Source organism: Podarcis muralis, chromosome 7, assembly GCF_964188315.1.
Source record: "Podarcis muralis chromosome 7, rPodMur119.hap1.1, whole genome shotgun sequence".
NCBI classification, from domain to species: Eukaryota; Metazoa; Chordata; class Lepidosauria; order Squamata; family Lacertidae; genus Podarcis; species Podarcis muralis.
Window position 1 is genome coordinate 83,804,448 of NC_135661.1, and position 22,403 is coordinate 83,826,850.

General features: G+C 43.9%; 1 protein-coding gene across 1 annotated transcript in view; it reads right to left on the bottom strand.

Annotated features, from left to right (window-relative positions):
- Positions 1-22,403, bottom strand: part of ARHGAP35 (Rho GTPase activating protein 35) — a 91,012-nt gene that overhangs the window by 40,538 nt on the left and 28,071 nt on the right. Inside the window, exon 2 of the mRNA XM_028742153.2 lies at positions 16,425-20,319. Within this exon, the coding sequence (XP_028597986.2) occupies positions 16,425-20,261 (3,837 nt within the window). The 5' untranslated portion in view covers positions 20,262-20,319. The remainder of the gene's footprint in view (positions 1-16,424; positions 20,320-22,403) is intronic.

Sequence of the window (22,403 nt, forward strand, 5' to 3'; positions counted from 1 at the left end):
AAATAATGAAGCAATTGGTTTAATGAGGCTTTACCTAAGTAGCCAAAAGGTCAATAATGTAAGAAACTGGGGCGATAAAAGACACAATTTAACATGTTAGTCAAAAACAAGCTGTACTTCTGATTATACATATGCGCTCAATTTGCTATAAAGCTATGGTTGCTATTGCTACGTAAGTAGAATGTGAGTTCATACAACTATATATAATGCTTTAAAAATAAAAAGGAAACATTTAAAAATAAAGCTTAGAAGGAAACATTTTTAAACTACTTGGAATGATACCACCTGCCACAGCAAATGCTACACAGTAATAAAAATAATTTGAACACCAGATACCTTTTACACCTGACTGGCAGGGAGTGAAATCGCAGCAAATACAAAATCCAACAAGGAAACTTTCTGCACCTCCTCTTCCAAAATGCTATGGTGCAAGCTACATTTTGTTCACTTACAAAAAAATGCTGTGAAGCCAACAGGTATTTTCTTCCCACAGTGGATCAAGAACAGCAAACAAATAAGGATTGTTTCCGTCTAAACCAGTCTTATTCTCAAGCAACAATGTGCCAAGAACAGCTAAGAGCAACAGGCAAGGAAGGCACAAAGCCTCAGGTCAAGTGACAGTGATTCACAAACTCTATCCGGGTGAGGCTTTGAGTAAAAGTGTGTGATGGCGGGCGGGGGGGGGGGGAGTGTGGCTCCATGGAAGTTTACTTGGAGTACCAAGGAAAAGCTTCTACTTCAAAAGCAGGAAAAACAAGCCACAAGCAGCAAACAGAAAAACAGAATGGCCTGCTTAGGGAGAGATGGAAGGGCAAATGTATCTTCTCAATATATGGATGGACTTCCCCTAGGGAAGGAGTAGCCAGCGTTGCGCCTTCTAGACTCTCATCAGGTCCAGCTAGCATGGCCAATGATCAGGAACGATGGGAGTTGTAATCCAGCAACATTTAATTGGCTGTTCCCTGCTAGCTAGAACCTCTGGCACTAGAACAAGAGCCATCCCGCTGGTCTATGGTCCATTCCAGGCTGCAAAATTATTTTGTTTCATTTTTCATGAGACTATTTATCCACCCTCCATCAAATTCATTTTATCAAATAAAATTCAATTAGCAGCAGAAAGACAAATGTTACTTCAAAAACTATAGCAGTCAAAGTATTTAATTTTTAGATACTAGTACTGTAGGGCTTGCAAAAGTGTTAAATGTCAGAATAATAATAATAATTTATTTACACCCCGCCCATCTGGCTGGGTTTCCCCAGCCACTCTGGGCGGTTTCCAACAAAACACTAAAATACAATAACCTATTAAACATTAAAAGCTTCCCTAAACAGGGCTGCCTTCAGAACGTTTTAGAATCCTTGGTTAGTGGAGTACCTGAATTTCTCCCCACCACAGTTTGCTCTTACACTCTCACTTGTGCAGTCCCATTCTACCAAAAGTCTGGAAAAAGTCATAATTCCATTAAGGTATTAGATGTGGGTGGGAGGCAAGTTTCCCTATATTTTCAATTCCCATTTTTCTGCATTACACTTAAGGTACATGGTACCGAAGGTCTCAGCTGGATTCCTCATTTGTTTTCCTAGGTGGATTTCCATGGCTAATTTTCCTTTAAGACCTGTGCTCCAGAAACTGAAGGGGTTCTCTTTTCCTGTAGCTATGACCTATGGTGACACAACAGATATTACTATTACACCACTCTGCAGCAGAGATGGAAAGTAGGAAAGCAGAGTCATTCTACTGGATTTGCTAGATCAGCAGCTTTTGGCTCTTTCTGTGAACCGCGCCCCACTCAGCCAAGATGCCTTGCCAGCTGCAAAGCATCCCTGAATGGCAAGGAGTGTTAAGTGAGATGTGCCGTACACTTTAGTGTGTATGTGTGTGTTTTGAATTACGCGCCTCTGTGCCGGCACAGGGTGTGGGAAGTTCCCAAAGCTGTTTCCTTTCCAATTTTTAATTTGAAATTGCTTTCTCTCCCCCCCCCCTTGTCCCACCCAATCCATTTTCCTTTTATGTATTGTCTTTTTATCATAAGCCTGAAGACAGGGTGATTTGCTTTCAGCAAAAAAGGCAAGGTTGAAATACTTCTGATTTAAAAAATCACTTTTTTGTGCTGTTTCGCTATTGCAGGTAGACATAAGAGCAAGCAGATTCACACATGACTTGGGAGATTGCATGCAGGAGAGTTACTTATCGTATTTTTCTGTGTATAAGACTAGGGTTTTTTTAACCAAAAAATTAGGTTTAAAATTGGGGCTCCTCTTATACATGGGTAGTGCTGAGGGGTGTTTTCTAAATTTGGAGTCCCCAAAATATGGGGCGTCTTATACATGGGGGTGTCTTATACACAGAAAAATACGTTATTTCAATTATCTGTCACTTTTTACAATAAAAAAATTCAAAGTGACACGACAATAAAATTACAATGCATAAAAACAATTAAAAAGAAAAGCTTGGAAGCCGTGACAACACAATAAACAGAAACTGATCATCAAAAAACCAGGTCCCACCCACACTAAAAGATGTGCCCCACCATAGGAGGCAACATTAAGAAAGGAACAAAAAAATCTAACAATGGACAAAGAGGGCACCAGGCACAGTGGCAGAGCTTCATGCTCCGGCACAGGGGGGGGGGGCGGAGCTGGCGCGCATCCTGGGGGCACGCAGAGGCATGGTGCGCTGCCTACAGGGGCGTAGCGCCCAGCATGAGGGGGCACGCCGCCTGCAGGGGGGCAGCAGTGATGGCACCCTGCCGGGGGCGGTGGGCTCCCTGAGCACTCCTCTTCCTCCGCCAGTGACCAGGCACATCATCTTAAGAAAAGCATTTTATAGATTGGGGGAGGCACACCATCACAAAGGCCTGTCCTTTTTGGCCATCCTCCACTCCTCCTTTGGGTGGGGAACACAAGAGAAGGGCCTCTCATGAAGACTGCAGAGTCCCGGTTGGTTCATATGGGGAGAGGCAGTCCATGAGCTATTGTAGTCCCGAGCTGTACCGGGCTTTAAAGATCAGAACCAGCACTTTGAACTGAGCCCAAAATCTAATTCGTAGTCAACACAGTTGGGTTAAACTCCCCATGCTGAAGCCTCAATCCAAATCCCCCACATCTGGTAAAGGAAAAAACATACAACAATGTTGGTTGATCCTGCTATGGCTGCCATGTTAGTTTGGTCGTCAGTATTTACATTAAAAAAAACAAAAAACTAAAAGGAGGAGTTAGCAGTCAGACTACTCCCTCGTGAATTAGCTCTGGAATGTGCCTAATTATGCTATTGCTATTTGGGGTTCTGGGACATCACATGAAAGCCATGCAATGTCATTTGCGTAGCCCTGATATCAATATTTTAAAATATATTGCATTATCTATCAATGTCAGGTTATCAGATAATGTTTTTTAAAAAGAGGTTTTTTTAAAAAATCACTTTATCTTAAAAATAGTTGTTCATAATATTCTCTCCAGATGAGGAAGTTGGCAGGAAACCTGGGGAAGATGGACGCGCTGCACTAATTGAAAAGTCACAATATGTAGTGTATGACTCAACTGCAAGGAGGTTTCCAGCTTGATAAAAAGGGCTATACAAGGGCAGGTGTTCTATTATTTTGAGCTCAAGAGAGGAGATTAACTCACTCCTAGCCAACAGCTTCCCTTGAAGACATCTGTTGAACCATGTGGCCCCAGGAAACTTCCCACCCACCCAACTCCCCTCCTCCATTGTCTATACCCCATTCCTAGCTAAAAAATGATCACTTCCTGTTTAGTCTGTTTCCATATAACTTCCTCCCTCCAGAGTTCTGGTGACAGAAGGATACGTAGAACAATACAACAACAGGGGGAGGGGTGGCAATTTATTTTCAGACACCAATGACAGAAAAGAGCTTTTCTGCCAAAGACATTAGAGAGCATATTAAGAAAATAAACCAGGTAACTGAAACTTAACAGTGAGAGCCTATGCCCTATCCTTTCTTAATGGATACACCATTCATCACCATTCATGCTGGACAGATCACCAATTACCGTATTTTTCGCCCTATAGGACGCACCTTTTCCCCTCCAAAAATGAAGGGGAAATGTGTGTGTGTCCTATGGGGCGAATGAAGGCTTTCGCTGAAACCGGGAGAGCGAGAGGGGTCGGTGTGCACCGACCCCTCTCACTCTCCAGGCTTCAGGAAGCTATCCGCAAGCCTTGGGAGCCCGGCGGGACTTCCCGCCGGGCTCCCAAGGCTTGCGGACAGCAGCCTGTTCTGGGGGCTGGGGTCAGGGGAAGCTCGGGTTTCCCCCGCCCCAGCCTGGGGGGGAAATAAATTTTTTTTCTTTATTCCCCCCCCCCAAAAAAAAAAAACTGGGTGCGCCATATGGGCCGGTGCACACTATAGGGCGAAAAATATGGTAATATGCTCCATGATGGCTATCAAGATTATACCTCAACACAGGCTTCAAGGAAGGAAACCATGGCACAAAATGAACACTCAACCCTTCAAGATTAAGCGGGATTGCTTCCAAATGACTCTTAAGAACCATCTGCTTTCTGAGTTCCCTGATACCACTGAGGAACACTGGTCCAAGCTAAAAACATCCATTATTGCAGCCTGTGAACAAACCATTGGATACCAAACCAAGAAACACCAGGACTGGTTTTATGAGAATGATAGTGAGATTGAACACATTATTGACAAGAAAAGGAAGGCCTTTCAGATCTGGCAAAGATATAGAAACTGCGCCACTAAGAAAGAAACCTATGCCAATGCTAAGGCTGAGGGTCAAAGAAGAACCAGAGAACTAAAGAACGCCTGGTAGATTAAAAAAAAGCTCAAGAGATCCAGCACTTAGCAGACACTCATGATGCAAAGGGTTTCTTTAAAGCCACAATAAATGGGCCAACTAAAGGTAAAGGTACCCCTGCCCGTACGGGCCAGTCTTGACAGACTCTAGGGTTGTGCGCCCATCTCACTTAAGAGGCCGGGGGCCAGCGCTGTCCGGAGACACTTCCAGGTCACGTGGCCAGCGTGACAAAGCTGCATCTGGCAAGGCAGCGCAGCACACAGAAACGCCGTTTACCTTCCCGCCAGTAAGCGGTCCCTATTTATCTACTTAGGGACGCGGGTGGCGCTGTGGGTAAAAGCCTCAGTGCCTAGGGCTTGCCGATCGAAAGGTCGGCGGTTCGAATCCCCGTGGCGGGGTGCGCTCCCGTTGCTCGGTCCCAGCGCCTGCCAACCTAGCAGTTCGAAAGCACCCCCAGGTGCAAGCAGATAAATAGGGACCGCTTACTGGCGGGAAGGTAAACGGCGTTTCCGTGTGCTGCGCTGGCTCGCCAGATGCAGCTTGTCACGCTGGCCACGTGACCCGGAAGTGTCTCCAGACAGCGCTGGCCCCCGGCCTCTTGAGTGAGATGGGCGCACAACCCCAGAGTCTGTCAAGACTGGCCCGTACGGGCAGGGGTACCTTTACCTTTATTTATCTACTTGCACCCGGGGGTGCTTTCGAACTGCTAGGTTGGCAGGCGCTGGGACCGAGCAATGGGAGCACACCCCGCCGCGGGGATTTGAACCGCCGACCTTTCGATTGGCAAGCCCTAGGCGCTGAGGCTTTTACCCACAGCGCCACCCGCGTCCCAATGGGCCAACTAGCTATCCCAAAAAACTGGCGTACTTTCACACTCGCAAGACTGAACGTTTTGTCATCTGCTGTACTTTAGGGCTGATTCCAAAAAATGAGAAACGCCTATGCCCTTGTGGAGACAGCAGCATCGAAAGAGTGGCACATGTCCTCCAACGAGATCATCACCCCACTCGTACTGACCATCCCAGGGCGCACAACCACTGTCACAGTGTCTTTTCTCCTGGCAGACCAAACACAGCAGATAACAGCCAAGGTTGCTAGGTTCTTAGCAGGGGCAATCAGAATAAGGGCCACTATCTGACTGTTGATTCAGGACCCTAAACTGTGCTTTTATACTAAATTTCCTTCAGCTTCTCCATTATATGACAGCAACAATCACAGATAACAATGGCTCTCAAAGCGAACCATTCACAATGGGATCAGGTGTTAAACAGGGTTGTGTTTTCACCCCAACTCTATTATTTTCATTGTCATGATCCTACACTTTGTCGAAGGGAAACTCCCCACCGGGGTAGAAATCATATACCACTGGGGAAATCATATACCATACTCTCCACCGGGGTAGAAATCATATATTGGACAGATGGAAAGCTCTTTGAGTAGGCTGAAAGTAAAGAGTGTTACCATAACTTACGTTATAGAGCTACAATAAGCTGATGACAACGTAGTGTGTGCACACTCAGAGGATGACCTCCAAGCCATCCTAAATATCTTTGCAGAACCCTACAGATAGCTTGGTCTATCACTCAACATCCAAAAAAACCAAAGTGCTGCACCAACAAGAACTAAACAACCACTCAGCAGTGCCACAAGTGTCAATCACTTCTCCTCCCTGGGCTCCTCCAAAAGGGCTGGCATTGATGCCAAAATCCAGTATCGCCTGAGCTTGGTGAGTGCAGCTTTCTCCAGATTGAAAAGCAGAAGATTGGGACATTCACAGGGAAACCAAAATGCTTGTTTAAAAAGCTATTGTGCTATCAACCGTACTGTATGCTTGTGAAATATGGACCACTTATAAATGCCATCTGCAACTCCTTGAAAGATTTCATCAACGATGTCTCAAAAAAAAATTTACATATCACTTGGGAAGACAGGAGAACTAATGTCAGTGTACTGGAAGAAGCAAAGACCACCAGTGTCGAAGCAGTGATTCTTCAACATCAATTTCGTTGGACTGGTCATGTTGTTTGGATGTATGATTATCGTCTTCCAAAAGAACTACAGTGGTACCTCAGGTTACATACGCTTCAGGTTACGTACGCTTCAGGTTACAGACTTCGCTAACCCAGAAATAGTACCTCGGGTTAAGAACTTTGCTTCAGGATGAGAACAGAAATCGTGCTCCGGTGGTGCAGCAGCAGCAGGAGGCCCCATTAGCTAAAGTGGTGCTTCAGGTTAAGAACAGTTTCAGGTTAAGAACAGACCTCTGGAACGAATTAAGTATTTAACCCGAGGTACCACTGTACTCTATTCCGAACTTAAAAATGGAAAGCGTAATGCTGGTGGTCAACAAAAGATGTTTAAAGACTCACTCAAGGCAAATCTTTTAAAAATGTGGTATAAACACTGACAATTAGGAAACACTGGCCAGCGATCTCCAGTTGTTCTCCAATTGGAGAACAGCCTTTACCAGAGGTGTCGCAATACTTGAACTCAGGACGAAAGGGAGTTACATGCTAAGAGGAAGGCACGTTTGGCAAACCCTCACCACAATCAACTTCCACCTGCAAACCTATGTCCCCACTGTGGAAAGATGTGTGAATCTAGAATTGGCCTCCACAGTCACTTACAGACTCACTATTAAGACTGTGTTCATGGAAGACAATCCTGCTCGGTTACAAATGATTGGAAGAAGATCAGCTATTAAATCTGTCATTTAATATAAACTGCCTTTTATCTCTTTTTGCATTGGGTGAGAAATAAATGAGTAGCACCTCAAACATTAGGGAATATTTACTAATATTTTTGACTTCACAGGATAAGCCACACATTTAAGTACCTAAAAACGTAAGAGCAGCCGTGCTGGATCCGACCACAGACATCGACTCTGATTTCATGTCAAGCATCTTCACAAATGGATATAAAGTACAAAGTATGTGATGCATGAATTTATAAGGCCCCAAGATTGGGATATTTATAAATCATACATGCTAGAGTAAAATAACAGTTGAAACACTAAGATCCATACAAACATCAGCCAAAAATGGCAATACAGCAGAAGGGAGTTGTTATTTAGTCTAAATACAGTGGTGCCTCGCAAGACGAAATTAATCCGTTCCGCGAGTCTCTTCGTCTTGCGGTTTTTTCGTCTTGCAAAGCACGGCTATTAGCGGCTTAGCGGCTATTAACGGCTTAGCGGCTTTAAGAAAAAGGAAACAAACTCGCAAGAACTCGCAAGACGTTTCGTCTTGCGAAGCAAGCCCATAGGGAAATTCGTCTTGCAGAACGACTCAAAAAATGGAAAACCCTTTCGTCTAGCAAGTTTTTCGTCTTGCGAGGCACCACTGTAAAGGTCAGAACCCTCTTCAAGGGTAGCCTACAAACAGCACATTACAATAGTCCAATCTGGAGGTTACCAGGGCATGGATCACTGTTGCAAACTTCTCTTTGTCCAGGAAATGCTGTAGCTTGAAATAGGCACTCCCTAGCAATGGGGGATCAAGGTGCACCTCCAAGCTATGTACCTGCTCTTTCCAGGGGAGTGCAACCCAGTCCAGGACAGGTGGTATTCCTGCTTCCTGGTCTCAGGAACTTTGAAGACACAGCACCTCCATCCTGTTTGGATCCAGTTTCAATTTGTTGGCCCACCTCCAGTTTGCCACACACTTTTTTGCTCATTCTTTCATGCTGGACATATAAAAAACTTTGTTGAGCAGAAGTTAAGTCCCCCATGGCAGATTATGTATCAAGATTAAACGAACTCAGCACATGCTCTTTAGGAAGCTGCCCACATTAATGCAAAGATGTACTGCCTAAAGCTACAGAAGTTCCCCCACCAACGCAAACAAATCCAGCAGGCAATGCAAACAGGACTATATATTTGATCATGGCCTGAAGAAACAACAAAAGGAAGAAACAGCAAAAGGAAACATACCTTTTAAAAGCACCGATGATTTGCAATCAACACCTCAGCAGAAGAAAAGAAAAAAGATCTAGCGCTGAGATGAGATAGGAGAGTATAATTGTGATGAATCAAATCAGTGAAAAGCTTTCACACTGTACATCATTTTAATGATGTACAGCACAGCAGGAGGAAAGCCTAATACAAATCTCAAAGCTATGAATTCCCCCCTGCTTCTTAAAGTAGTAAATGGGATGCAATATTAAGTGACAAAAGCATGGGGGTTCAATCAACTGGCAAAATTTCTCTCTGTTCGCCAACAGAAGCATTAGTAGAAAAGTGATGGAATACCTAGCGCTCTGCAGCTTTTACTTCAAGGCTGACTATAAAGTGAAACGGGCTTGGGATTCCAGCCTCATTTCCCTGGCCAAGCTGCCCAAGGGAGCAAGACACAGCTATCTAACTTGGAATGAAAACCTAGACCAAATCACAGAACTAGTGTAAGGGCTCAATGTAGCTATGACCTTTTCTAGCCACACACTTGACCAAAACGGAGGCATGGGCAAAAATGGCATGCAGCCACCAGAATATATGCCAAGCTCCCCCGGCTCCTGGACATTTAAGACCTGCCCACAGCTTTCTGCTTTGAGGCCCAAGCCAAACAGGTCAAAATGTTAATAAAAATGCACACTACATCACAATAAAGGAAGGGCTGAAAGCTCAGTGGCAGAGCACATGCCTGGCAGAGAAAGTGTCCCACATTCAATCCCCAGCAAATTCAGGAAGGCAGGTAACATCTTTGCTCCCCCAGCAGCTCTTCCATCAGCCCCCAGGGCTGTGAAAGACAGCAGCAGCAGCAGCATCCACCCAGCAAGGAAGTCCTGGCCTGTGTGGGAGTAACATGTAGCATCTTCAACAGTCAGTTCCAAGCCAGGAGACTCAGTTGCAAAATGCAATTTGTTTGAACATCAGAGAAGGGGGGTTACATACATACACCTTTGCCCTGCTGCAGTGACTACTGTGTCAATATCTATTTTATTGCATTTCAAATATCTAGTAAGCCGCCTCAAGAGTTTCAGTTAGTAGGGAGGGCAGCCAGAAGGATCAGAAAGGAGACCCTGGACAATATAGCAGTGAACTGTAATGGAGAGGCAGAGATCTAAATAGAGACTATAAGTTGTGCTTCTGCCTGTATTTATTTTTTATTCAGATTTGTCATGGCCAATGGCTAGCACAATAAAGTTATTTTGATTGTATTGGCATAAATAAATGGGACAGGCAGCAGGTGATGGGAAAGACCCCTCCTTGAGAACCCTGGAGAAGTGCTGCCAGTCAAGAGTAGACAACACTGAGCCTAGATCAGGAATAGCTAATCTGCGCCCCCCCCCCATATAATGTTGTTGACTACAGATCCCATGCTGACTGGGGCTGCTGGGAGGTGGAATTCACTAGCATTTGGAGGGCCTCAGGTTAGTCACCCCTGGCCTACACAGACCAAGAGTTTGACCTTGTATGAGGCAACTTCCTAAACTCTCATAATCACAACCAGGGACCTAACAAATGCTTCAGTCATCAAAAGGGTTAAAAGCAAGAAGTCCCTGCTGGAAATACCATCGCATCAGTGCTTGCCAGATGTCTGAGCCCGCTACCCTCAGCCAGGCATGTGTCTGTCATTAGGGAGCCATTAAAATGTTACACAGCAGCAGCAAGCAGTCCAGCGAAGAGAAAGCAACACCATTCCAGAGTTTACCTTCATTTAGCCTAGTGAATTCTTAGCTAGAAAAAAACATTAAGGAGTCCTCTGCGCTACACATTTACACACATGTATGTTGGCTCGGGGGGGGGGGTGTCACATATGCCAGATCACCACCAGCACTACTGAAGCACTAAGCAGAACTATTTGAAGATCTATGACCATCCAACACAATGGAACTATTCTTCGTACTCACTGCATTGTCTTTAAATGGCAGGCAGGCCTCCCAGTTCCTCTTGCATGCTTATAGCTTCTATAAAGCAGCAGGTGCCTGAACCTCAGCCCAGCGTTAAAAGGATTGCAGCAAAAGGACTGCAGAGAATGCTGTTTATTATTTATCAATATGTTAGAGACTCATTTGGAACCTACCTTGGGACTCCTGCTTCCTGGCTCGTAGCCAAGAAGAAAAGGGTGTGGAAAACAGTGCAAAAAGAATACACAACATATTCATCATACAATCAAATATCCACCAAATGTTTAATTGGGTAGACCAGTGGTTCCCAATTGGTGGTAACCCACCCAGGGGGTCTGTGGCACCATTCACATAACAAAAACTACCACAGATATATTAAACTTTTCAAAAGTAGGGGGTTCATGGCCTGGGTTTTGAGAAAACAAGGGATCCGCAGTACTTAGCTAATTGGGAACCACTGAGGTTGGCCATTTCACATACCCTTCTTCAAGGAGGAGCTTGGGGGGAAAGTATGGATTTGACTGAGACAGGAGGATGGGGGACAAAAAGAAGTGTGTGAATATTGCCTGAAATTTGACACAACATTTATGTTTCCTAACAAACCACATTTGCTAGCTCACCTTAAACCATGGCTTGTTTTTGATTTGCTGATACTGGCCTGCTAGGGAGCAACAAGCAACTATCTGTGGTTCAGACCTAGTGGAAAGCCAAGGCTTCTTGATCCTGATGCTCACACCAGAGAGCGAACAGAGCAGGAATTGTTGAGGCATGTGTGCCAGCACAGTAGTGGTTCACAGTAAACAACGGTTAAGGCAGAAGGTCTGACTTATTAACATGGGCAGTGAGAACACTAGATCATTTTGTAACAATTTCAAGAAGTACTCTGAAGAGCAATTCACACAGTGAAGCTCATAACCAATACATAGATGTGACTTGCATGTCAAAGACAACTGGGAGCTGTAAACCCAGTTTAACTACCATTCTACACTGTGCAATCAGCATATTACGATGACATAATTCTAATAAATGCAGAATGGTTCCAAGAGACATTCTATTCAAAAGGACTATATTCTAAGTTTTACACATTCTAGTAGGAGGAACTATCTTCAGCAGGGCTAGAGTACAGAAAAGGAAATAAATGCCTGTTCTATGCTATAAATGTTCTTAGCTAAAATATTTTTTGGATGAAACTGAATGTTGAAGTTCTGGGTTTTCACTATCTTGACATAGATTAAGTGAGCTAAGCATCCAAATAAAGCTTTCATGGTCAACTTAATGAGACTGCCAACATGAGGATCAATTAGTGCCAATGGGAAGGTGTGTGCTACAAACCTGCTTCAATAATGATCTGGGCCATAGCCAATTAGTTAATTTTGGAACAGTGAAATTTGGTAACATTCTTGCTGTGATCAATAGCGGAGTCCGATTGAGCTATTAGACTAAGCAGTTTATAGTTCATTGTAAAAATGCAGTATTATTTTGTTGCCATTAACAGAGAAATCTAGATAAAATTAAGTTACTGTCTCTGTACACAACTGGCTTAAGACCATATGCTGAGTCAGCTACTAAACTTGCAGCCGAAGAATGCAGATAGAAAGGGGAAGAGATTTATTACTAAAAAAAAAAACCTTTTAAAAAAATCAATGTGATTGAAAAAAGAAGAAATCTGTGATACAGGGACCTGATGGAGGCAATAGAGCATTTAAGAATCTACCCATGTAGCAGGGGCAGTGTTATGGTAAGACTGCCTAGTGCAAATATAGACAATGTTTTTTGGGGAGGGAAATGCACATACATAAAAGAGGAAAGTGTAAAGATATCAACAGAACACAGCTGAGCTGTTAAGGATGCAATGCATCACTGATAAATGTACAAAGGAATAAATTAAGCCAGAGAACAGACCAAGCTTACAATTTGAAACTTTGCCATTATCTCTACCAACATATCCCTTCCAAGAGTTTGTGAACATGTACTTACTTCAGTGATGAGGAACCTCCAGCCCACAAATGACTCATGATCATAAGGGGTCCAAGTTGGCCTACAAGGCAATTTTCCTTAAACAATCCCCACTTGTTCATCAGCTAATGTCACTGGGTGCCATTATCTGATGGGCAGGAGGGTAGTATTCAATCCTTGCTGGGAACATATTGGGCAAACCAGATCTTTGCTGCCATTAAGATTGAACCCTCTGCTCAGCAACTAGTGAGCAAAGAGTTCAAACCTGCTGTTTGGCAGCATGTGTTTGTTCCCCTGCTGGAAACAGGGTAACGAAGCAAAAAGTTGTTCGGAAACAGTTTTGCAAACAGACCTGCACTGCTCTTTAAACCTCTGGTTTGCAAACCGGGACTGTTTGCAAAAGAGCTCTCAAGCAGTCCTGAGCTGCACTTTGAAGTCCCAATACTTGGGACTTCCAAGTGCAATATCACCCAACATCACTATAATAACATCAGGTGATTGAAAGGTAACCAGCCCTGCCCATCTGTAAAATTTTCCCCTTTAAGGGTAGGGAGCTAAGGATCTGGCCCATTAGCTGGAAAAGGTTCTGAACTCCTGATAGACATTTTGCCCCATTAGGACAATCTAAGATTCCAGGAAAGAAAGCTGCTGTTCCAACACATTTGAAGAAGTACAAGTAATATAATCTGCCCTGGAGCAAGCTGTACTATCTGATGAGATGTTAAGAAAATAATCTGCAGAATTTGGAGCCTAAGCTCTACAGATTGCTCTTCGAAGACAAAAATGTACTCAGAAGATGTCTGCTAAATTTAAATCACTTTCTAGACTGACAGTGAAAATACATGCGAGACTGAGGCAGAAGGTGGAGAGTCAAACTACATATGAGATGGGAGCTCTGTGAATAGATCTTTCAACATCTTTTTCTCTTATAAAAAGCAACTGTTGCTATGTATGCTTTGGACCAGGGTCCCAGCAAAGCAAGATGGGGAGAATTTTAAGTTAAGTACCAACTGAGGTAAGGGACGCGGGTGGCGCTGTGGGTAAAACCTCAGTGCCTAGGACTTGCCGATCGTATGGTCGGCGGTTCGAATCCCCGCGGCGGGGTGAGCTCCTGTCATTCGGTCCCAGCTCCTGCCCACCTAGCAGTTCGAAAGCACGTCAAAATGCAAGTAGATAAATAGGTACCGCTTTATAGCGGGAAGGTAAACGGCGTTTCTGTGCACTGCGCTGGTGCTGGCTCGCCAGAGCAGCTTTGTCACGCTGGACACGTGACCCGGAAGTGTCTTCGGACAGCGCTGGCTCCCGGCCTCTTAAGCGAGATGAGCACGCAACCCCAGAGTCGGTCACGACTGGCCCGTACGGGCAGGGGTACCTTTACCTTTACTACCAACTGAGGTAGAGAATTTGGAGGGAGGGAAATGCAGAACACCAGTGCTCAAAACTCCCGTTGTTCTAAGTGCATTTTGTGACAAGGAATTTCATTAATGCAAGCAGTTTCTGAACTCTGGGCGCAGTACTGTGCCTAAGATTTCAGATTAAAACTGCAGAGTGGAGGGAAAGGAGGGCTTTTTTCTCCCTCCCCACTTCCAGCTACTCTCTGAAGACTGGAGAAGAGACTCTCTTAAGAATATTGGGGTGGTGGGCAGGGGAAGGACTAGACCATGCGAAAAATGAACATAATATTTTAGCTGCAGTTCATTCATTTTCAGCACTGCTTGTTATAAAACAGTGCATCTAGACATTCTGTTGCTGCGCCCAAAACCTGGGTTTAAAGTGCCATTTAGTTCCTAGCTTTCGTATCCCAGTTTCTAACACTGCTTGACATGCTGGCTTTTATTATTATTAATTAAATTTGTATAACACCATTCATCTGCACATCTCAGGGCGATTCACAACACATTGAGAAGGAATAACTATTATTTTTTTAAAATATATTTTTTTTAAGTACTGTATGTCTGTACCAACCTTATTTGGTTATCAAACTTAGCATTAAACTTATTGTGATTACCACTTACAGATCTGCATAGTTGTTAGTGTCGCTGAAGCTACATACCACTCCGGGTGATGAGAAAGCATGTCTGTGCTAACTTCCAGGCTTTCCTAGCAGACTGGTGAGTAGGTGCTGCTGCTTAAACAAGGCTGCTTTTCAGAGCATGCAAACACTGAATAGCCTCATGTTTTAAGACCCGTGGAGAAAGTTGCCTGTGGATACCTTCCTTAGGAGCTCAAATATTAACACTCCTAACTTGAACGAAAATGCTATTTAAAAAGTGAGATGCCACCAAGAGCCCACTCCACTCCATTATTTATTCCCTAAAAGTACAGATCTCCTCCTATTTGTCTTTTTTTCTATTAAGCAAGTATCTGAGATGCTCTCTCTGTACTGCCAACAAGGCTTCAAATTCACAAAAGCTTTCAATTTACCGTTCTTGCATCAGCTTTTGAGCTTTGGAAGTTATGTCTGGCAGTTAACTTGTGCTCCCTCTGCTGGCTATGCAGTAGGTTAGCACCTCCCAAGCCTTTCCCCTCGGCCTTTGAATGCATTCCAGTCACAGTTTTTGATTGTTTTCTGAGGGGTAAGCTAACACTTCTAGATATTGCTTCTACGCTTCATGAAAATGCTTACAGGGCTGACCTCCACTCTCCTTTGCACGTCCAAGTCGACTCTCTCTTTACTGGGAGTTCAAATAGGTGCTGTGGTATGCACACACAGTCTACACCAGAACAGAAGAGTTAACGGCATTCACATTCTTTCTTATTAACATTTGCTTTCCTACTGGGAGATGCAGAAGCCATCGTGGGATTCAGGAAGAGGAAATACGGCTTTGAACTTTTTATATTTCCAGCTCCCACTGTATTATGCCATTACAGAATTCTGAAGCGCACATATATATATCCTGCAAGAAAAAGAAAGCTCCAAGCTACTACTGAAGCTTCCTCAAAAGGGGTTTTACCAGTTCAGTCCGCCTTTGTGTTTTTTTTTCTCTTCCAGGAACAGGGCTCTAATGCCAATGAAGAGAAGTATACCCTGCTGGCAAGAGGACAGCTGCTGCAAGTATGAAATCACCACTGTTTTGCAAAGCAGTCACGACATTGTTTAAAGAGACAAAAGTCTTTGCATAAAAGAAATGAACCTACTTCTGTTCAGTAGCTGTTTGTGTTGTAATGGAAAAAACCCAAATTAAGAAAATAACTCAGTGAAAGAAAAGTTTGAAACGAAGAGATAAATCTTACATGAAAACTAGCTTTCCACATATCCTATTTACAAGATTAAAAGCTGCTGTTTGACTGGCTTCTCTGCACATTCTGGATGGGATATTTCAAGTCATTCCATTTTAGAACAACAATGAAGCTCCCAAATAGTAAGTTTAAACACAAGCTTCACACTGCATGCCAGACAAATGTTCTTCAAAATTCTCTACTCCATAAGAAGGAATCAGCTGCTACTTGTTCCCAATTTGCTTTTAGAAGCTGGAGTTGAAAATGAAAAATGGAATGTAAAGGGGGAAACAATTTATAACCTTTCATTACAACACATTTTCCACCCTTATAAAGCAGACGCATCTAATCTATCATCTTGATCAGGAAAGGTCATCAGATTTTTTTTTTAAAAAAACCCAAAAGGAAAAGGAAAATGCACATTTGTTTTCAGTTTCCAAACAAACCCTGGAAAGAATTTGATGGCATCCTTTACAATTTTCTCTCATATACAGACTGCTGAATAGGTAAGAGAGCTGTTCATATTTCATACAATTTGAATGTTTGCACTCATATTGTAAATCTGCTTATCTTAGTAAAAAACCTTGAAAATTAAAATTAAAAACACGTTGAAAGTATTAAGTTACCTTTGTTGTCCTCCTCAAGCTGCGTAAGATGTTTCTTTTCCTTGGATCTTCATCAGTCGTCTCATATGGAATGACAGCGTTATCTCCCTTATATCCTTGGGAAGTGTGGTCTTCTTCTTTCTTCCTAATTGGCCCCAATTCATCATCGCTCCCTACACTGAAACTGGTCCTGTAACTGGCAAATCTCCCAAGCCTCGTGCATCTTGTCCGATACAACACTGGCTTACTAATGATGGACACCTTCCGGCCTCGTTCCAAGGAGCTTGTGTCCATTTCACTGTCCGAACCGTTGCCGCTGCCATTGGACTGGGTTTTGTTAATGTTACGAATGGTGATGATTTTGCCTTGGGTGCTGTCGTGAGGCACAGAGTAGATATTTTCCTCCTCGTTCCTTGGTTTGACTACTGCGTCCATGGGTTCCGCGTAATCGGAAGGGTCAAAGCCATCTGTAGGTGGCCACGTGGTCGAAGACATGGACTTCCTCTGTGCATCCCGATGCCCTTGATCCAAATAGGAGAGGTCCCCCTTAATATCAAAGTGGACAGGGGGCTTTGGTTTCACTGGCGGAGGTACTTTGTTGTTCAGTTTGCTTTCAAAAGTGCTCATAGCAGAAAAGACAGAAAGACCGTCATTCCCCTCCAACTCCATGGAAAGTTTAGAAAGATCTTTGGACAAAGTGGGCATGGATGTGTCATCTCTGAAAGGGCTGTAGGTTGGAGGCTCAATATCTTCTTCTGAATCATGAAGGTTTGAATTACAGAGAGGTGAGCCAGCCCGGGGTGAATTGAACACTTCTTCTGTGGTGCTGCACGCTTCGGCAGCATTATCGTACATGTGGGTAGCTTCAATGATGTTTTTTCTCTCCACCACGTCTTTGAAAAACAGATGAAAAATCTCTAGTTTATGTTGAGGTTGACTGCAAGGTATGGTTGTAAACTTTCCATCTATATCCTGGGCAATTTCTTCTCCCTCGGTTAACTGTTCTCTGCTTAAGTCATTGTCTAGAACATCTATTGAGCCATCAGTGAGTGCCACTATCTGAACAGGGATAATGTCCTGCACTTCACAAAGAAAGGCACGTAACATAGCCAAAGATGCTTTACGTTTCGCTGAATAAAACAAAATGTAGCCATGGACCAACCAGCTTTTCCTAATGCTAAAAGAGGAATGGTATGAAAGCAAGGAGAGTTCTATACGCCTCTTGTGTGGTCCTATGGGGTATTCAAGTAAGACAGAATTGCTGCTTCCACACTGGGAAGGCCTACAGGTTTGGGACTGAAGAATAGGTAGAATAATATCATCTGCATTAAAAGGATCTCCGCACAACAAGCACATGACAATCCGAAGGTCGATATCGGCCAGATCTTTAATGCTTGCTGTTGAGCTCATAAGATTTAAGTTTCGCTTTGAGTCCAGCAAGCCTTTCAGAACTTGACTGATCTGCTTTTCATTAATATTACGCCCATATCCAATGCCAGTAGAAGCAGGGTCGAGGAAGACGCATTGTAGCTTACTGGCAATCTGCTGTCCTTGCTGTATTAAACTGTGTAGTGTTTCTCCACTGGTATCTCCTCTCTTGTTGACCAGAATCAGAGTCAGAGGAAGATGAACTAAGTGGTTGTCCCTTCGGCCAAGGGTTGACTCTCTGCTCTTTTCAATACTTTCAACAACGTAAGACAGAGATTCCTTAGAGTTATAAAGGCAGAGGCAACCATGCGGCTGAAATGTTGGTGTCTGGAAAGAATTAACAGGAAGTCTGACATTACCCTCTATGGGTCTCAAGGAGAGCTCATACATCTTCCCATCTATCACATACTTGTCATCATTTGTGCAAAGAGCTCGAATCTCATTTGCTAGCTCACGTGCAAGTCCATCTTTACCAAGAATGACTAGATTGATTCTATCTATATTGGAATCTGAAAGCAAGTTTTTCTGATTGCGGTCAGATGGCCTGATAAACCTAGAACTTATCAAGTGCTCGATTTTAGCATCTATGCAAGCTGGACAGCTGGGACAGGTTTCCTTTGTTGGGTGGTAAACAAAATGAATGTGTTTCAAGATCAGGGCGTCTCGTTCAGCTTGCAGCTTTTGTAGTGCTTTAAATCTCTGCTCTTCACCCAACACATCCTGGATGACACCCATTTTCTCCTTGCTTGGTTTGGCATCAAGCTCCAGTTCATAGAACAGTTCTGAGTACTCTAAAAGCAGTTCCTGAAATTCTTCCTTGGCCCTCTCTATAATTTGCTTTTGATGTCTACTGTAAATATCCATGTAGACAGACTCCTCAAGCCACATATAAAAATCCTCGTTCATGATGAAACTGCGAGCTTCTTCCCAAGGTTTTCCTGGTGTTATGAAAGGGGAAGTCTCCAAATTCTCTTTGAAAGACCTTCTCATTTCTGCCCTTTTCCTCTCGTTCCTCAGCTTCTCTAAGTGGGCCTCATAGAGCTGCTGAGCAGGCAGGGTCTCCATCAGGTCAAATGGAATGCGCTCATTCTCCATGTTATCTATATGGCTGGTGGCATCCCAGGGGGTCTCTTCAAGAACAACAAACCACTTTAAGAAGTCTGGTTTTGTCTCCAGCAGCTTCTCCATTTTTATGCAGCTCAAGTGGTTTATTTCATCCAGGTCTGGAACAAGGGCATCAAAAGCGAGGGGCAATGAGGCAAGGTACATCTTCCTCCTGCGCTCTATGTGTTCTTGTTTGAGGCGATGAATGTGCTGCAGGAAGAGCTTCTTGGCTTTCTGCGTCCCTTCCAGATACACATAATCCTGATACTCAGGGGAGGACTGCATCTTCCGTGAGACATTCAACCAAGTCTCATTGTGGTTTTTGACTATGCGGCTCACCAGCCACTCGTACTTATCTTTAGCAGCAGCAATCTGCTGGCTCTGCTGCTTCAAAGCCTCAAAGTAAGGGATAATTTTAGTTTTGCCCCTGCTTTTGTCGATCAGCTGCACTAAAGTGCTGAAAGCCAAGTCAACGTTCACATTGGATCTGGCAGACGTCTCCACCACCTGGAGGTTCTTTTTGCTTAAGGCAAAAGTGTGCGCATCTCTAATGTACCGCTCCACTCCTTCGTCACACTTTGTCAGAACCACCACAGTGGGCTTTTTAGTTTTCGTGAGTTGATTGTACAGGTTTGAAACAAACTTGAGCTGATCGTCAAAGTTCCTGTTCATACCCCTGCTGACGTCGATGCAGAGGAGAAAGCCGTCCACCAGCAGCTTCCCATCTGGCATCTGCTTCTGTTCAAAGTCTTGCTCCAGCCCAAGCTGATCAGTGCAAAAGTACATGAGCTTTTCAGCTGATGCGAGTTTTGTCGCAGCCGCCCTTTTGATGTAGGGCTGCAGGGCTGTGCTGCGGTGGGGCTGGAAAGTCTGGTCATCAATAAACTCAGTCTGCTCCACAATATGCATTTTACATTCCACACAGTCCTCCAGAGAACGCACAACTTCCCCCCAGTACAAGAAGTGGTCATTGTTAACCACCCTTCCTCCAAAGTCACTGGTGCTGAGAACCGAAGTGTGGTCCAAATGGAAGTCATCTGCCCTGGGCCGTACAAACCGATTGCACAGGCAAGACTTCCCAATGCCACACTGCCCCTTCTCTTTTTCTGTCCCAGACAACCCCACCACACTGATGTTGTAGGTGGGAATGCGAACATCTTGCTTCCTTGCCATCATCATCATCCAAACATCCTGCCACACTCGGCTTCTTCCTAGAGTATTAGAGTCTGCCGCACTCCCATGCAATATCAAAAATGACTGGGTGGCTGTTGGCGATCCAGGTGAATCATCTCCAGGACAGCGAAGGTGGCTATTTCCCTGCTGCATGCGCCATCAGCAGCTCAGTTGTCACTGATCCTCAGCACTGGATAGACAGCATTCCCCCCTAGAGAAAAGAAAACAAACACAGTCTTAGGATGATTAAAGGGACAGCGCTAGCATGGTTTTAAGAAAGATCTTTAGCACAAACATGAGATAAAATGATAAAAAGACAAGTTACGCTTTAAACGTATTACGAAGACAAATATTAAAGTAGAAACTGACGTTGAGGCTGGGTTCTGAAAATTGCTCCTGGAATTCTCTCACACACACACTACCAGGAAACAAGTAAAGAACACCCCTTCTACATACAACCCTCCTTACAGCCCTAATATCCTTTCTCATTTTAAAAGCAGCATAAAGGGGGGGGCAGTCGGTTCCACAGGCATTTTCCCTCTTCCCCTTTCTTTCCTGAAAAGGAAATGGGTCCACTGTTATGGGGTGCAAACCTGAATGCTACTACAGTAATGCTAATAAGTATTCTATATTACAAACAGCTTCCAAGGCACTGTCTCTATAGGCGGGAGTGCTGCCCTTCTTGCTTCGCACCAGGAAGAAAGAGGAAGCACTTGGAAGACCCAACAATGCAATACCCCAAAAGCTGCTTGTGCAGTTCTCTTGATTTTAGGAAGGATGGAAAGGAAAAAGACTTGCACACAGCTTTTAGGAAGTAGCTCTATTGACCCTTCCAAGAATTTTCTTCTTCTTCATGGTACGAAGCAAGAAGAAAACCCCACCCACAGCCTCTACAATGCAGCCCTGTTTTAACGCAGGGGAAGCATCATGGAGGGCTGCATTTGAGATAAGCCTTGTACTATGAGTCCATTGCTTGTCTCTCATTGCTTCCGCCAGTTCTGTAGGGGGAGGGGAATGCATTGGGGGCCACAAAGAAGTGATAGCAGAATGAGGGACAGAAGGGGGGACCATGGAGACACAAGATAGGAGCTGTGTGGACAATTATCCCATATAATATTGAAGTCACCTTCTCTTGGCAAAAGTCCTGTGTTTTTAAAGGGTTTTTTGACAGGCAGAAATTGACAATTGAAGCTTTCCTTGGCATCAAAAGGGCAAATTTGGACCTGTTGAACATTCACCTGCTGGAAGGCTGTTGGAGGCACAGAAACCCTGGCAGGGAAAGAACCCTTAAGTATTCTGATTTCCATTTGCACATTGTCTGTCTACTCATATTGCTCAAGGTCAGTAAGCCCTTGCAAGATGACTATCGCTTTGTTGTTTGAATTTGTTCATGTTATTAGGAGAAGCTTAAAAATTTGAACTATGTACCAAAGCTCGACTGGTGCAGTCAGAACACTTGTTCTAGGCAGTACCCAAAGCACCATAGCGATTGACAAAACAGAAATCGATGTAGCTGTGAACAAAGTGAGTGTTCTAATGAACAATATACCGTATTTTTTGCTCTATAAGACTCACTTTTTCCCTCCTAAAAAGTAAGGGGAAGTGTGTGTGCGTCTTATGGAGCGAATGCAGGCTGCGCAGCTATCCCAGAAGCCAGAACAGCAAGAGGGATTGCTGCTTTCACTGCGCAGCAATCTCTCTTGCTGTTCTGGCTTCTGAGATTCAGAATATTTTTTTTCTTGTTTTCCTCCTCCAAAAACTAGGTGCGTCTTGTGGTCTGGTGCATCTTATAGAGCGAAAAATACGGTATTCTGTCACTGTCACATTTCAGGGGCTCCCCAACCCCCAGCAAATGTACATATATAGGCTTTGTATGCTGCCTTGAGACACGTGGAATAAAAAAAAATAGTATTTTAAGTGTGTAAGTTGCCTTAATAGTTTTTCTTGCTCATCTTCAAATTAACTAAAGTAAATGGCCACTGCATCCATGAGGAACTTATTGGCCAAGGCCACTAAAACACAAGAGGTCTTTTAACTGAAGCCTCCCAAACCCAACATTCTTTGCAATGGACCACAATTGCTCATTACCTGCGTTAGAATATTGGGGTTTGGTTACTTTTAAAAATGTTGGAAGTCCCCAGTCATGAACAGTAATGTGACTAGTTTTACAGTTTAATATTTTCCACTGTGACAATATGGGGGTTTTAGCAACACTTGAATTTTGGCAATTGCTACCTACTGCAAAATCCAGCTGGCAATATTCCCAAAGTGCTCCAAAAGTTTCCTCGAGGGAGA